General features: G+C 40.4%; 1 protein-coding gene across 4 annotated transcripts in view; it reads left to right on the forward strand.

Moving 5' to 3' along the window:
• The window catches only part of LOC112452562 (protein N-terminal asparagine amidohydrolase), a 48,822-nt gene extending 30,702 nt beyond the window's left edge, over nt 1-18,120 (forward strand). For 2 of the 4 annotated variants that reach the window (XM_025012844.1, XM_025012845.1), the window contains exons 3-8: nt 9,406-9,596; nt 11,256-11,321; nt 13,740-13,922; nt 14,296-14,504; nt 14,772-14,933; nt 15,068-18,120. In XM_025012844.1, the coding sequence (XP_024868612.1) occupies nt 9,407-9,596; nt 11,256-11,321; nt 13,740-13,922; nt 14,296-14,504; nt 14,772-14,933; nt 15,068-15,202 (945 nt within the window). In that variant the 5' untranslated portion in view covers nt 9,406 and the 3' untranslated portion in view covers nt 15,203-18,120. Of the gene's footprint in view, nt 1-5,169; nt 5,821-9,405; nt 9,597-11,255; nt 11,322-13,739; nt 13,923-14,295; nt 14,505-14,771; nt 14,934-15,067 lie in introns of those variants that run through there. The other 2 variants (XM_025012846.1, XM_025012847.1) reach the window with 2 other exon arrangements.
• The last annotated feature ends 131 nt before the right edge of the window (nt 18,121-18,251 follow it).

Consider the following 18,251-nt stretch of genomic DNA (forward strand, 5'->3'; position numbering starts at 1 on the left):
AGAGAGAGAGAGAGAGAGAGAGAGAGAGAGAGAGAGAGAGAGAGAGCTTTTCTAATCGAATCGTAAATCGAAAAGCTATATATTTATCTTCTTCGATCCCGTGGCGGGAACGTCGTGAAGAAATCCCGAGGATTTTCGGGATTCCCTCGGCGACTGGTACTGAATACGCGGAATCCCGCGTATCCCGAGCCCCGCCGCGCCGCCACGGCCTCTTAGAAAGGCCAATAATTAAGGTAATGGCTACTTTTCAAGTGGATTTCCGTGTGGCTCGATCCGAGCGGCCTCCTCCCGGTCGGCCGATTACGGTCACGAAGGGCCCCGCCATTTTGCTCTCAGACCTCTTTCTGTCCTTTCTTTACCTTCTTTGTACCCCGAACGGGAATAGCTTCCTCTCGTCTAACTCCTCTGTCCATCCCCCTCAATAATTGTGTATACTCATCGCTGATTTTCGATCGATCAATATCGCCGTAATTCCATCCGCTCTTCTGTCGCGCCCCGGCGATTTTAAATCACGACTCGCGATTAAATCCGACGCGGATGAAATAATCTAAGTGAGGAAATTTTAAGGATCAACACATTTGTGCAAAGTTTCTTTTAATTGCGTTATTATCGGTATTTTAGCTTTTCTAGCCACTAAGATAAATTTTAGAAAGATATTATTTTAAGATTCAAAAAATATTATCGAGATGCAGTAAAGAAAAAAATTAATTCCGTTTAAATACTATATATATAATTATACTGTTTAAGTACCATTTATTATTTGAATGTAACTAAAGATAAAGAACATTATAGTTATCTATAGCACTTCGATCTATCTGAATTATTTACGATCAACACGGATTTCGACATTATATTCTGCGACACTTTTTAGCAATTTAGATAAATGATTGAGAGAGCGAATTACAGCAAGAAAGATTGTAAATTGTTTTCGAATACTCGCGAAGTGAGATAAGTTCGTTTTCAGACTAAGAATAATTGTCGCTCGCGCGTATATCTCAGAGATTCGATAAAATTCCCCCGCTGAATGAGAAGAACGAAATTTGATAAATCGCGAGCATTCGGGCTGACATATTGCAAGCTCGCCGCGAAATCGCTGTTTACGCTGACTTTTTTTTTTAAACCGCAAAGCCGATTTATCGAACCGGATTAGCCGCCGGAGCCAGTGAGTCGTCTTTTAACGGAACTGTATATTTCGATCCTAGGCTCCGCGGTGCTTATCTCTGCTCCAGATACTTGCGAGAAGACATTTATGCCCGACGCTATCTCAATGACTTTGCTTTCTCGATTTTTGTATCACTCTCGTTTACATCGCATATGTATATGTATTATCTTCCGATGGTGCGAAGTAAGAACTCTCGACGTTAAATCAAACGAGACATTCAAAATAAGTGTTCTCGTTGCAGCGCATTACAATATAGAATCTGGTTTTCTCCGCGACTGTCCCTCATTTAAAATTAAAATTAAGAAGTGTGTGAAGATTTATGAAGGAGTAAACCATTGAATTTTATTTCATTTCTTAATTTTAACGCAGAGAGAGAGAAGCATATTTCCCTTGCTATTATTTTCTATAATAAAATACGTGAGCGAAATGAGTAATGAATTCGCAAAAAAAGAGAATCTGAACTCAAAAGTAAAGGTCTCATTGCATAAAACGGTACGATTTCGACGATATGACACCGGCCATATGAAATCTGACCTCGTGTATCGAAAGCGAACACTCAGAAGATGACGGGAGGGAGATGACGATGACGACGAGGACGAGGACGACGTAGAAATTCTACCGGCGCGGCGTGGCCGGCAATCTGATACAATGGATTTTGAAGAGTGTAATTTTCGTCGGCACACAACAATGGCCATACCTACCTACCGCGCCATATAATCTCACCGTCCGCGCGCGCGGCGGTTCTAATTTTCCGCGCGTCATGGGAATCCTCGCTCTCGCGACTCGGCGCTCTCTCGAGTCCTCTTGTCCTCGTCGCGATCGGAAGACCGCGTTTTTCTCTTCAATTTCAGGAAATTTTTACGAGCAGCGAAATCTAATTTCTAATCATTATTCTACAACAACGGTCACATTCTATATCCAGCTGCGCGTAAAACACCGAATTCTAATGATACCAAATATCAGTTTTCATAGTGAATAATTGTAATTTGTACATGACAGACGATAAAGATCGATTGTTGTTAGACAATATTGGCCAAATATAAAAAGAATTTAATTAAAAATTCAATTATAATATTTTATGGATTTTTTTCCTGGTGTAACTTTGCACCACCAGAATAAATATTTTTTCTATGATTTATTGCCTTCTTCTTAATAAAAATTGTTATATAAACATACACGGAGAAAATTTTATAGTAAATATTACTATGGTGTCGCACTAGCTGCGGACCATCGAGGAATTTCAAGTTAAAATACTATAATTATTGTTTTAAAAACGATAAAATAATGTAATTTTTACCATAAACATAGTAATTTAACTTAAAATTCCTCGATGGTCCGCAGCTAGTGCGACACCATAGTAATATTTACTATAAAATTTTCTCCGTGTATAATCGCGCGAATGGCATGTATTAATATAATTTTAAGTAACAATATGTTATATTAATTTGAAATTTTAATCGTGAAATTTTATTGAACGTTAAACCTTTCACGCACAGTCTCTAAAACATTGAAGTACCATAAATTAAATCAAATTTAATGTACAATTTTTTTTCAAAATTGAAAATAACTTGGAACGGAGAGAATCAAGCATTTTCGAATCGGCTCTCAGTATCCGATGCGTCCGAGCTTCGCTTCGAACGCGATAAATTCAGTTCGCACATTTACACGGAAAAGTACGGCCGGCATTAATCAGCGACGGCGAGTATCGAGTGTTAAAAGCCGTCCGAGAGGGTTAATATCTCCGTCCCTTCCTCGCGGCCAGAGAAATACTGCTCGACATCGCGGGGCGAGGCGAGGCGAGGCGAGGTGAAGCGGCGCAGGGTGAGAGCGCGCGGTCCTCTTGATCGTCGATCAAATCGATCCCCGCCGTAAATCGTTCGGGATCGATCCGGGGAACGAGGGGGCGTTCCGGCGAAAGAGTTGCTCCGCTTCTCCGTCCCGGTATCGTACCGGGCACCGCCGCGATTCGTTCCGGCGAGGATCGCGGAAGATCCGCGCCCGAGATTCCGCGCCTTAATCTGATGTAAAGGCATTTCTTTCCCCCGAGACCCGCCCGTCCGTCTGTCGATCCGTCCGTAAGATCTCGTCGATAACGTTTCCTATACGCGGCCTAATCCCACCGTGTCGAGATGATATCGGCGTCCCCGAGGTCGCCCTTCGTCCACGTCGTTCGCGGCCTCCCTCGAGGGTGGCTGATGATTGTCTCGGGGTGGAGATCTCCGATCCCTCGATCAGTCGCGATTACGCTCGGAAGGCTGTCGTTCGCGCTGTCACGACACTCGTTTGTACGAGAGAACTCCTCGCGTGGCAGCCGGTCTTTTGAAGGGTGAATCTTCTTAACCCCTTGGTATTTATTTGAAACGCCTCTTGACGGAATAAATTTTTATCTTAATAATCTTGTATTCCTATATTCGCGCCGGCGTCGCTTAAACTTCTTGTGCTTATGGACTCACATTAGGCTGTTTTCCAAGTGTCGTTGACGTCACGGGGTATAAAAAGATGCGTCGCGTATTCCGAAGCGATTTTATCGACGTCTCGAATCGAACAAATACGGAATGAGTTTAAAAGGGGAAAGAAATTAACATAGGCTTAGGTAGACTAATGACTTCAGCGGTGCGATGCCACTGTTCAGATAAGGAGAACGTGACTTCGTATATATTTGAATGGATTATTTCAAGTGGAGAGCATAAGTCGACGCTTTAGAAATGAACTAACGGGGAGAAAGGGGAGAAAGAAAGCACCTCACTGCTTTCACGTCCAATACAATTCAATGCGTAAATTGAATAAATTGAATTATAATCAACAAGTTAAAATTTTATTGGGGTTTAACCGACGAAAAAATAAAATTGCAGCATTTTGCGGTAATCGTCGAACTAGACTCATCTGTTGCCTTATCCCGAGAATCAACGAAGATTAGGTAGAGTAGAGTTAGTTAATCGAAGTTATTTTACCTCAAGATCTTTCTTCGGCTACGGAGTAAGAGCAAATAATGAGATAAGATTAGAATTAATCGCCGCCAGTAAAATCGAACCCCAAGCGCTCGATCAGAGGATAATCTTCTTTTTCTATTCAGACTACAGGTTTCGTTCGAGAATTTTACTCTATCACCAAGTGAAGTTGGTATTTATATCCCTTTTTATTCTTATTCCATGCGCGATTTTTAGTCCAGATTGAGTCTGCAGCTGCTTATTCAGGTCGTTCAGGTATCTCTCGCTTCTCATTGTGAAAATATACGCCAGTTGACCTCTGTTCATATATCTACATATATTCAGATGCTATCGTGTCGCCCGTTTCTCCACTCGGTCGCTTTTTCACGGAAAGAAAAGATTTTCAATACGCAGTCATCTATAATTATACTCGGAAAGCTTCCAACGTCCAGCACCGTGGAACAATTCAGATCTTATTTCATTATTAAGTTTCATTTTTCAAGATCCTTGTAAATAATTAGTATAATTTTGTAAATTAAATCTAATGTACAGACTTTTTTTGAATTTGTTACAAAATACTTTTAATTTCAATAATTATTATAACTTGTTTAATGTTTGTCACCTGCTCTTTTTCTGCTCATAAAATAATTCTACTATCGAATTTTAATAACAACTTTTGGCTGCTAAGGCTTGTGAACAATGGCGTTTTGCGTGAGTTTGATTTGCAGTGATCTAAACTTTTCGACTACCCTACTCCGTAAACCTGCTCCCACGAAACACCGCACCAGTCGGCCGGCCACCGGCGCAAACAGAAAGAGTTTAAAAAAAGAAGGAAGAAGAAATTAAAAAAAAAAAGAAAAGTGGGGCCGAGGCGATTTCGATTCCTAAGCCCTGCCGACAGAGCCAAACATGTTATTTTCTCGTTCGCGGTGCCCCGATATCCGATCGACCGACCGGCCCGGATTGGTCCCTCTTGGATTTTAACCCGTCCCACCGCGTCCACGAAGCCGTCCAATCGCCGCGCCGGCTGATAACAGAGGCCATAATTAACGCGACTTGTTAATGAGCGCCGGGACAGTCGGCGACGACTTAATGAAAACTGCGCGGACGAATTTAGTCGCGGCTCAGCTAGATCTTGAATCGACGCTCGTGAGATCGACGCGAGATTATCTCGTTTTGTCGTTTCGGCTGCGTCTCTATAAGTCGGAAGTGATTGCGCGTTCAAAATATCCGGCAGAAACTCCGAAATCCGGGATTTGTTGTCACGGAGCGTCACGCGATCGATTCACAGACAGTGATTGAGAGCAAATCGCATTAAGGTGCGGACCGAATGATTTCTGATTCTTAATCTCCGTAATACCAAGGATCAGCGTAGCTTAAAATCGCGATAAATCGGTAGGATCGAGATGCTTCTTGAAATGGCAACGCTCGTGTAACGTACGATGGAAGATATTTGTGAATTTGAGAACATTGCGTGAGAGAAATATCGGCTGATAATAAAAGTGAGATAGAAAGTTGTGTTAAAATTTTTTCTCGATGAAATGCTTGTAGAATTCTAATAACGGAACGTTTCGATAGCTTAGTGTAACAAGGACTGTAAGTTTGAATAAAGAGACGCATATTCCTGCATGAAAGATACATCAAGTGCTATTTATATATTATCCCATTGCACCTGAGCGCAATCGTTACGGATAGATTTTATTAGAAGAAAATCCATTTAAAAAAAGTAAGGTGAGTTGCTGTCAGGTCGTAGAATGAGATACGCAAGTTATTTACGTCGTAATGATAATTTAAATGAACTAATATTTAATCTCGGTTTCGATAAACCCATGATCCGTTGATCGTTCTCGTCTTTTGTTTATCACCCTAACGTATCATAAGTTATTCGATTTCGACGCAATCCGTCCGATAATCGTGTGATAATAGCACGTACAAACAGCGTGCCGCAATACGCCTGTTATTGATGCGATATCGCACCGCGAGAAATTGATATAATAATGTCGCGACATGAAAACTCGCGCGTCTGAGTGGTTTTCCCTGAATAATATTCATAACATAAAACAGCCACGTACATCGTGTGCACGGATATGTCACGCGATAGTGTCGGTTTCTCGCGAATTATGCGTCAGCATAGCCGCAGCCTCCACGTGACAGTTCGCGATCGGAACCGAGCGACACACAGCCGCACGTTTGTCTCATTATTATACGAACAACCGCCTGTGATACAACTAATCACACGCAAGCTGTCTCTCCTGCGGCGTGCAATAATTACGGAGACGAGAGTATTTCGTGCCGCGTATTTCTTACGTTTCGTTTAGCGTGTCACTCTTAATTTCGCTAAAACTACGCGTTTAAGTACCAAACGCTGCTTTTCCGGCATGATAGTCCATTTCGTGAGAAACGCTAGAAAGATAATTATCGCGTAAGCCAAAGTTTGCGAGGCAATTATTTTAAAACGAAAATATCGTTCTAACAATAAGAAATTGAGAAATTATTATTAGAAAGAAAACTTATTGTCAAGTTATACTTCTTATTTCTTTAGTAGCGAAATTTCAGCGTTTTATTTTAAGTTGATTTTATAATTTTTGCAAAGTATGCCACGTGAATGGAATTTACAACTGTAACATATATATACAGAAATAAAATAGCAAATTGTAACAAAATAAGAAGAAGGGTTTGACGCTAAATGGGTGGAGCTGTGCTTCGCATAAATCTCCAAAAATTCTAATTACCCCGTTGAGTCCGTTGCAACTCAACGGCGGAGCAAATGGAGGATTTTCACGCGGCGTACATCACTTATGGAACGAATCGCAACACAAAGTTGCTCCTAGCGAGCAAGCAACGGAGCGGTATGCATCGCATGTCGCACGCCGTATAATTAAGCCGCGATATTTCCACCGAATACAAAACATGCAATTATCTCATCCGGATTACAGTATACCGCGCTCCCTAATACCGAAACCTACGCGGCTCGCGGGTAAGATACCGCCGGGCTGGTCGTTGCAATTTTCCGTTCCTTCGTTTCTAGAGCGGCGCGGAGAGAACGCGAGATATAATTACGGATCTTACGGGGGACAGCCATTGAAGTCGAGTTAACCGCTAGCATCGCGAATGCAAAGTGCACGCGTACTTGGGGATTTATTTCAAGTACGCATGAGACTTACGTTCGCGTGTTCCTTAATTAATCCTCTAATTTACGCCAGCCTGTACGTCTTCGCGGCAACCTGAAAGATTGATTGTAATTTGCACCTTCACGTCGTTATGATAATGACGAACAAATAATCGCAATGCGTCGTGATTGAAGAAATAATAGATTTATTTACAGCGTTCGCGTGGTTAAATTTTACAGACATTTTGCTGATAATTAGTAGCGTAGCGTTTTTCTCGTATTACACAGTTACGCTATGAATAAAAATTGAAAATTGTCGCGGAGAAGTGATACGAGTGGTTTTGCCATCACGCGTATTTCTGCGCGTTCGCAGAAGCAGCTGCACGACACGCGGATCGTAGGGATCTATTTTAGTCCTTGCCACGAATCGCGCCGCACACGGAGGACGCCGCGACGAGTTTTTGCGAAAACCTCATATTTCTCGTGGCGTTCCTTTCATTCTGCGAGCGCCGTCGACATAATTGGCGATTATTCTGCATTTAAACGCGTGGCGCGCGCGCGCTCTTCGCAGAGCCTGTCTCGTTTTTTTTTTCTTACTAATAAAAGAAAACATGTTTCTTGTCATCCTTGCGCGAACTCTTGCCAACCAGGATCGAAGGAAGATCGATGACGATCAATCATCGATGCTTTAATTAGCGAGGCGATGATTTTTTGATTAATAACACAACTCAGCAATTTATATTAATAAAAAGACAATGGGAGGGTGCGCGATTAGAGTTTTTAAAGAGACACTTGTCATCCAAGTTGTCTTGTTTAGTAATTTGATTCTGTTTTGTCGAAGATTTTTTTTAGATTTAACATCGATATTACAACACGGAAAAAAAGGATTATAGCTGCTACTGCTAAAAGGATTATAGCAAATCTAGTTGTAAAATATGTATAACTAACATTTTTTGCAGCAAGAGCTATATTTTTTTACAGCGAGAGGTATAATTTAGCAATAGTAACAAAACAGTTCTTAAAGTTTTGCTACTATTGCTAAATTATAGCTCTGCTGCAAAATAGCTAATCCTTTTTTTCCGTGAATTAATAATGTCAGTGTTATAATATCGAATAAAGCAACATAATATAGATGACATAGTAAAAAATCTTGTGTATAGCGGTCCATATGTTAAAATTACGTTTTATTTTTTACTGTGTAAGTTAAGTTGAGGTTGAGTTTAATGTTGTAATTTGTTTAAACAACGGCATTTGTTGGCGCGATTGTACTACTAATGACTGCGCCCGGTACCGACAATGCGATCTCGAGTCCGATACTCTACGCCCGACTTTGTCGCACAATGCCCAGTCTCGATCGTGTATGCGAGATATACTTGAGGACCTCATTGTTAAGATCGAAATACGAGGGTAATTTACCCTCGTAGGAGCGAATTTACCACTCGATAAGCCAGACGTTCAACACACTCGCCTGTTGCGTCGCGCGACGGCTACTTTGCTTTACGGTTGCCGTAAATTGATTTTAATGATCCGCCGGTTGTGATTTATCACACGAGATCACGTACAACCGGGCCAGTCACTTTGCAAATGACTTACAAGGAGGTGTACGCCCCAAGTAGAACGAGAACGACCGCGTTTCGATCAGAAACCTTTGATCGGCCTTAATTTTTTGACTAGACGCAATTTAGCCAGGATTATTGCAATTTGAAGTGCGATGATTGCCGCTAACTACCACGTTGCGAGAATCAAGCTGCGCTTATATTCGAGACGTTGCATTAACATATTTTTTATACGATAGGATAAAGATGGGGAGGACGAATAAGGAGATACGTAGACAATCGCGGAGGAATCTATGAGATATACGTTTTTCAAACGCGCCTTTTCCATTTGTCCGTCAGATACGTTTTTTCAACGCACTTCTCGGACAAATTTGAACTTTGCCCGATAAAGAAATCTCGCGTCGTCGCGGCGTCGGCGATTTCTAAGACCACGTGCGTCAACGGAGGAATAAAATGGAAATTAAACGGCGAGGAATGGCCGTCGCTGGCATAAATTATTAATCGTTCGCGAGCGTATTGTTCCGCGGAATTAATTTCATGCTGCACGTTGAACGTGTGCGCGCGTCGTCTTTCAGTGCGCAACACCTCAAGCGCGATAAAACGTTTGTTTTTCTATCTCGCTGTATAATCGCTTTCGTTTCGCTTTCGCAGGATGGTGCTGGTGGTGGGCGGGGTGGTTCTGCAGGAAGAGATTCCTGCGGACAGCAGGTCCTTGTACGCGGCCCATCCGGTGTACCGCGAGAGCGCGGCCCAGCTGCACTCGATGCCGGCGAAACTCGTGGGCCCGGTGGGCCTTCTCTACGTTCAACAACGAGAAATGGCCGCGACGCTGCCGCACGACAGTAAGTGCAGTGCATCTCGATGCGCCGCGTCAAGCTGGATCCAAGATAATGAAACAGCGAACAAACAACTTGCTTCAATGAATGCCAACATCGGCCGCCGGCAAACGTTTTTTCGCGCTCTTTCCTTGATCTGGATCCAGCTTTAAATGAACCAGCTTTAAATTTTGAGGACAGAGCAACTTAGATAAATTCAGAGACTATCCTCGTGAATTTCATGGAGTATCATACTAACAAATGTAATTTAAAAAAAATGATTTTATAGTGACGTTATTGTCGTAAAATAAAGCCACTCTTTTCATGTTTTTTTAAAATAACAAAATTTTTCCAATAATTATGTTATTAAAATATGCGATAAAGTTATTAAATGATGCTTAAAAGTCAGAGAAATATTAATAAATATACTTTACTACTATTTCAAAGCAATTTTTTTTATACTTAAGAGATAGAAATAATGAGATTCAGCTATCATTATCCTACACCATCTGTATCAAATGCGTCTATGGTTTTGTTCTAATTCTTCTTTTTATTTTAAAATCAGGTATCTTGCTTTCATTTTTTCCTGAAACGTTTATTGCACTGTCGCTCACAAAAATGTGTGTATGACGTGTAAATGTATATGTAAGTGTCCGGCAGTGCATTGAGCTCGGGTCCGTGGGTTCGCTAGACCCAAATGACTGCGCGTATCAGTCATCCCTGCGGGAGAGAGGAACGTAATCTTTTCGAAAAATAATCTCGGTACCTATTCAGAGAGAATATGTTACTGATGCAATGGTCACGCGATCTCCTGGTTATCTCTTAAGGAGATATCGAGTGTGTTACCGGTTACTTTTGCCGCGATATCGCGGGATTGACGCAACTCGTCAACGTACCAGCTGTGATTGCGCTTAATTATGAGAAGACAAAAAAAAAAAAGAAACAACCGCGCGCGAGTGATAAATCAACCGGATGCCGGGCATTATTTTGCGCGTTATCGGACACAACTGTAAATTATAGTCCAATTTTTCTGATGGTGTAACTTTCAAAAATAACCAAGATTCGCGTTATTATGCTGCAATAACAACGGTGCGGTAAATCTCGTAACGAGACGTATCTTTCCACGTGCTTCGCTGGATAAATCTGGTAATGCTTCGCAATGGAGATTTTCTTATCTTTTTCTCGGAATGTATAATAAATCTTTATCAGCAATTTTTTTATCGCATAAAAACCGACCGTTATTCTCGTGTGTAACGTAGCGTAATATAGTGTAGCATTTTATGTTACAGATGTGTGCTAAATCGACAAATTGTGCACACGTAGCTAAATTATTATAATTTTTTAAAAGAAGAACATATTTTTAATTTTACAATTTTTGCGACGCGTGACGTGCAATAAACATTTGAGAAAAGATAGAAGCGAGATACAACTTGATTTAAGAATAATAAGAGGAATACGAGCAAGAACGCGTTGTTTCTTTTGCGATATCGTGAAATATCTTAATACCTTTCTCTGTAGAATAACCATCGGCAAAGGTATACGTTTGAAACACGAAAAAATGTTTTTCATATAATTATGTAAAGTCCCTGCCCCGTATCGCAATAATCCTAACAATCCGCAGTCTTTCGAAGCACCGCCGCGCCGTATTCGCTCCTCCGTAACGATTATTCCTTTTTCCCTTCGCAGAGAACGTGAGCATCCTCGGTTCGGACGACATGACCACGTGCATAATCGTTGTCGTCAGGCATTCCGGTGAGTATATTTGAAAGTACAATCGTGCTCATTATAAAATAGCTGCCGGTTGCATATAAATGGCCGCTTGCGGCACGACAATGAAAAGAAAAAGAGGTCGGAATAACGCAATGACAAAGCGCGACTGTTTGATCGGTACCGCGCGTCGTTGGAAAATATTTAATACGAAACAGAGAGATTTTATCAATATCACCGATCTTAATATATTTTTGGACGAAGTTGAATCGATTTTTAATAAAGAGGGCTTCTTCGTTAAGATTTTTATATATTGCACGTGTTTTATATCAAAGATTTGAGAAAGTAATTACAGTTATTTGTTTAAATATCAGAAGCCTAATTTACGCAAAGATTTTTATTTTAAGTCAATTGCAATTCTTTGAAATTATTTTTGTTCTGGCATTTTAGTTAGAAAAAAAAATAGATTTTAAATTAATTTAAATTAATGTTGAATTATATAATAATAACAACTGATGCCAAAATATCAATGAAAATATAAGCATCTTATTTGAAAGTCATTTTATGAAAAAATTATAAAACAGTTTTTATTGTTAGTATAGATTTCTGAAAGTGTGAAGGAAAGGAAATAAGTAAAGAGTCGAGAGAAAAAAAGACAGGAAATTCATTTACAGTCTGCTTGTCTCGGACTGTAAATTAGTCGCGGAGCTAACGAGCAAAAACTTGTAAAAAATATCGCTAAACGAGAACCATGACGCCCGCGATCGTCTTTGGACTTTCCGTTACATCGCTTTTTATTTCCTTTGTCCGGGCACAAAAATGATTTACTTCTCGTTCGCACGATCATTGACTCCTTCGTGATATAACGACTAACGTAACGCGCAAAATGCGAAACGCCACTTCTTTCGCAAAGACGAACCGTTTAATAGAACCAGTTCTGCCATTCGAACTGGAAGGAAAAAGTACTCCGATTCAGCTTACGATTCACGTTCATATTACGAAGTCATTTAAATGCCTTGCTAATCCTATGATATCAAGTTTAAAGAGCTTCGGGGAAATAATTGCGATTTATGGTTCATAAAACTAAAACGACGAGCTACTTGCGCAATTTTCCATAATGTCATTTCTTAATATCAGCAAGGTATGTACAAGTAAGAACATGCTATAATCTCGCGTGTTCTCGTGGGCGCAAAAAATTTATTAAAATTATCATACGACTATTTTTTAAGCGTATTTCGTCACTTCGATATTTATAACCGATACGAATCATACGAACTTCTTAGATGTTTCTCCGAACGATAACGCGTATTGCAAAGAGCCTATTACATTATATTATATTTCTCAACGAAACCGTCGAATAAGTTTCCCTTAGCTTTCTCCTGCTGAGACGATAATACATCGCGACACGAGCTGGGTGTCTCCGATCGTCTTAAGGTTGCGCGTGAATAACGACCGTGGTAGAAAGCGACTGCGAAAGTACGTAATTAAGTAACAGTTCGCGATATAAGAGTCCTTTTGTCGCGAGCTCTTCTCGTCCACTCGTTACTTTGCGCTCGTGCAACAGTCGATCGAAATTTATTGCGCTCAGAATTTATTGTTGCAAAAATTTATTACTATTGCCTTTGTTTGTTTGTTTGTTTGTTTGTTTTCCAATTAATAAATGTAGGCAGTTTATGATGCGTCAATCGCATATCTTTAAAAATCTCTTCTAACATTGCAAAAACATTCTCACGTGTTTCCAATCGTTACTTTTTGTTCCATTTTGTTCTTATCCTTAAGGCGACCAATTGCATATCTAACGAACCGTGATTAACTCTGGAAGCGCGATGCTCTTGGATTTATGTTGAATCGTTTCAATCGTCTCGTGAGCGTTTTTTGTCGTTTCTGATCTCGATTCGACGATAAATGGCGAGAGGACTGATCAGCTTGTTTGCGATAATTACTGGCCTGGTAGCGATATTTAAACACTTGAAAATTGATTTCCCTTTTAATCGGCATGTTCTTTCTGAAAGGGAGAAGGGGTAGAAGAGTAACGAGTAGTCACAAAAAGATAATAGCGCGCAAGCGGTGATAACTCATCTCATTTGACCGTTTTGATATTTCTTTCGATTGATCTTTTCAGCAGCGATAAATACGCAATTAAGCTCGTTGATCAATGACGTGAATAGTAATGATAATTCATAAAAGTAACAATACAAAGTTCATCCGGTGCATTGCACCGAGACTAATTCGCAGGCGGATATTCGTTATTAACATAAATATTTTACGTTCAAGAATAATTTTGGATAAAAATGACGCTTAATATGTGCCCTATTTTCATATAATAAAGAAAAATAATAATAAAATAGTAATAATTTTTTTTAAATAATTATATATAACCGGCCATAATAAATAACTGGTCGGCGTGCTTGACTTTAATATCTTAAGGGCTGCGAATATCGCGTTTCGAATGTTGGATTTCAGGCTCGGGCGCCGCCGCTCTGGCGCACCTTGACGGCTCTGGAACGGAAGATGCCGCGGCGGGAATAATCCAGAAGGTAACGGAACTCGCCCTCGGATATCCCGAAGGTCGCCTGGAGCTGCAGTTGGTCGGCGGCTACTCCGATCCGAGAAACTATTCCGAGGAATTATTCTACAATATACTTTGTACGTGAAAATCTATTTCTTATGCGGCATTCCTATTATCCATGGCTCGGAGAATCTTATTTTTAATCTATATAAATTTAACATATATAAATTAGTATAGAAATAATTATGCCTATTCTATTCCTGTCTTTATTCGTAAACATATCCACTTCAATCATTTACTTGCTTCAAAATGGATTAAAAAGATAAGCTAAACGGAATAGAACTCAATTTTCATGTCACGATATTATGTTTCCTATAGAACATTCAATCAAAGTTAGACTGAAATTAATTATATTTATAGAATTATATCCAAAAATAGAACGAAATTGCCGCCTTCGACTTCGTCTATCTATATCTATATAGGATGTTAACCGACCCGATCGTCTTCCAGCCGCATTTCACAAGCAACCGGTGGAGATCGATCTAACGCTGTGCTGCGTGGGCGAGTTGAACACCACCGTGAGAGGTGGGATTCACTGGCCGTTGATCTACGGTATCGGGCTGAACGTGAAGACCGGCGAGATCTTTCCCGCGACTTTCCCCGACAAGGGTCCAGATCAGGCACTGAGGTGCGCCAGACAATTGACCGGGGGTCAGCAGGTGCGTGTACGCAACTTTGCATTAACATTAACGACACCCTATTGTAGCTGAACGAGACTAATGGCTTACAATTGAAACAAGAAAAAATTAAAACTTGATAATCCCACAATCGACAAAAACATATTAAATACTAGTATTAAATGAAATATAATAACTCAATTGATTAATAATATTAAATAAAATATTATTAGTCTATTAAGCGCGATATTTTATTTGACGCATTCCGTTGAGACTGCACGTGTACCTATATTCTGTCTACGTGTACAGGTTTTGGACATATACGATTGCGCCTTGGGATTACTTAGAATCGGCCCGTTTAACTACGACCCCCTGCGCGGCGTGGATCTCTGGCTGGCGCAAACCGATCAGTTCATCCTGCAGCATCTGTCCACGTCACCGGAAGTGGAGCAACCACATTTCGTATCGCAGGTAATGCCCATTCGAAACGCTATGCGACATCGTTATCGTTAGTTCCTCGAGGAGATAGAAGGCATTGAGCGATAAATCGAATTGCGCCGCGTTTCTCCACGCATCGTTAAGCAGCGACGAAATTTCTGTTTCAGGTGCGGGCGACGCTCAAGTATATCCAAGACAATCAATTTCCGGCAGTCACCGTTTTCCGAGATAACAGACCTCATTACTACCGTCGAGACGAAAACACCGGTGTCTGGCAGCCGATAGTGCCGATACCATATTAAAGGTTCAACAAGCCGCAGATTCGGTTAGGGCTTGCGCGGTGATTGTTCGATGAAAATTTTTTCGAGTGACACGAAGTATAAAATTAAATTGCGGGTCGACGAAAAGCGTACGGAGAAAGCAGGACGATCAAACCGTAGGAATTTAAATCAATTAGCCGAATTTGGTGTCTTCGCCGAAGTTGTTTAAGTCCTAATGAGCCCGTTTTGAAAAAGATCGACTCGCATTTACGATTGGCGAGGCAAATTGCGGAAGTCGGCGTGCAATAATTGCAGCCCCTTCGTCGGCTGGCAATTATCTGTGATCGACAAGAAAAGGACATCCGATCGGGAGGGAGCCGTGGGATCGAGTATCGATCGAAGCGGTCGTAATCAGCGCGTTGGTCGATGCCTTAAGGCCTGCTCACACCGGAAGACGTCTCGCAAGCCGTATTGAAGCCAAGATTAACATTTGGATATGCATTACCGCGCGAATGCGATTTGTAACATTTGCAAATAAAATTATCGAAGAGCGTAGTTTACTCTATTGTCGTGGAGTGAGCTACGAGAAAATAAAATGTGAAATAAAAGTAATTTTTCGATAAACGATTTTTCGAAAATTTTAGCATGTATTATTCTGCATTGGAACGCAGATAATGCATATTTTACTTTATCATACGTTTTATATATACTCGATAATACTTTTTTCCAAATGATGTAATACATAAGAAATTGTTCCCGTTGTGCAATTATTGCAGAAGTTTTAGATAATTTTATCGAAATTGTTTTAGATGAATTTTTACGGAAGATTAAGGTTTAATTCTTCAATTAAAGAAGAGAAAATAAAGACAGTTAATAATAAGGCGAGTCATATTGCAGATATTAAACAATTCGTTCTTTCTTAAATTTAATTATACAAAGGATATATTAACCTTTAATTAAAGACTTTTTAATTATGGGCTATTATAAGAAATTTTGTGAACGACAAAAAACTGCCGCAGCGCAAGCGACTGAAACAATAATCGAATTTCGATTTTGGAAAATCTTACAAAGAAAAAAAAAGAAAAAAATTTTCTAAAACATGCATATGAACATCTTTCTCTATTGCGCACATTCACTTTCTGTATATACCTTAAAAGTAATATGCACGCATTCGCATTAGCATGCGGCGCACGACAACTTCAGTTGTGAATAGGCCTATATGTGCTGAATACATTGGCATTGTTGAATTTTATCTTTTTGTTAGATGCTTACGTGGTCGATTTTTGGTCGTTATTATAAGGTGTTATTAGTCGTACGCGATCGTTATTTCATCGTTGAACGTCTCCGTATTACTAACTTTCGTCGTTGCCAGAATTTGGCGCGCATTTGGCGCTAAATACAACTCATTTCTGTCTTTACATCACATGTGCAATCGTCGTAACTAACTCGATAGAGAATCCCATTTGGTGCTAAACGCGCGACTGAAAGTACGATTCCACGCACACGCGCGAGGACGCTTGTCCTTCTTTCTCTTCCTTCCCGTTTCGTTCTTTCAGCCGGATTGCGAGAGTTCAAGCAACGAATAATTCCGTACTTGCCATAATAAAAGGAAGGAAGTTAGACGAAAGGTAGAGGCGAAGTAGAAGAGATGATGTATATATAATATTTTCAGGGTTGTGCCCGAGTCTTTCGGGTGAGGGAAAGTTCCTTTGCCTCGACGCAGTTGGTTCCGCGAGGGAACGCGAATCCCTCCGAAAATTCATCGGATTAGTAATCGTGTACGAGCCGTTGATGTCTCGCGGGAATTTTACCGGGAAAGAGACATCTCTTTCAACCCTTTAGAACGCTCGCGATAGAACATCTGGGCGATCGCGTTTAATCATTCACGGTGTAGAATAAATGTCCAAGGTAAAGCGTTTCCCGTTGCGTCATCGAACGACTTAAACACGTCAGAGCGATGCGTACGAAATTGTCGAGATTAATACATAAATGCGTAATAAGATTGGTCAATTCGATCACTCCGGAGATCGTGTGAACGTCCGATATAGATTTTCCTATTTGTTGTTAGAAAGCACGGGCGCGCGATCGCGATCGAAGAATCAGAATAACGAGGCCTTCCCTTACCTGTGGATTCATCGATTAAGCCGAAAGGTAATCACCCTCCGGATAGCATTCGAGAGCACAGCTCTATGGCGAAACTAATAGCCAGTCAGAAAGTTTTCATATCTCGACACTTGACTACAGTTTTCATAAAAGAATTCAGAAACTCAATAATTCGATATTATTATTGAGCGTTCTTATTTCTTTTGAGATGAATATATAATTTAAAGCAATTTTTTAAATAATACTTCAACAAATTCTCTCAAAGCTATGGTCTCGAAGCCTTGGAGTAGTGCGTAAAGGAAGGGTGCGTTCAATTTTCCATTGTTCTAGTGATATATAAGTTAATTGAGGTTGATATTAATAATAACGATGACGACGAGATATGATTATAAATGATACTGCTGATGATAACGATATTTCCTAGAAATCGAAGAGATATATTTTTACTATATTATGTAAAAAAAAGAAGAGCGAATGCATTCGTGACGACGAAGCTTTCAGGATCGAACTTGCGACCTGCTTTTTCTTTCCAATCGATCTACGCGAGTAGGTATGGCGCGGATGGTTTGCCACTTACTTTGTTGCTTCTGCCAGGAAAATATACGGCTTTCCTTGCTTGCGTCATGAAAACTTTCCCGGTGCAGCAATACAAGTTACATATATATTACTTTTTTCTTTTAAGTCCACCATATCGTTTCCCCTTCCCCTGCCCGAACCTTTTCCCCTTTTTTTACCCTCACCGTAGCCTTTCCGTTCGATCTCTATCGCATTCTTTCTCGCGTTACGCAGACGCAATCTTACTACATAATATTAATTGGTGATATATTTATACAATAAACGATGATAGACTAAAGCAACAATTGTGTACATTATTTCGCAACACTATATAATATTAAACGCTAGAAATGTGACGACCACAGCCGATCTTGATCTTTCGATCGTTAAGATAATGCCCACATTCTGTCGATTTGTGTTGTTTGATAAATGA

This window comes from Temnothorax curvispinosus, unplaced genomic scaffold, assembly GCF_003070985.1.
Source record: "Temnothorax curvispinosus isolate PA1 unplaced genomic scaffold, ASM307098v1 QBEX01003445.1, whole genome shotgun sequence".
NCBI lineage: Eukaryota > Metazoa > Arthropoda > Insecta > Hymenoptera > Formicidae > Temnothorax > Temnothorax curvispinosus.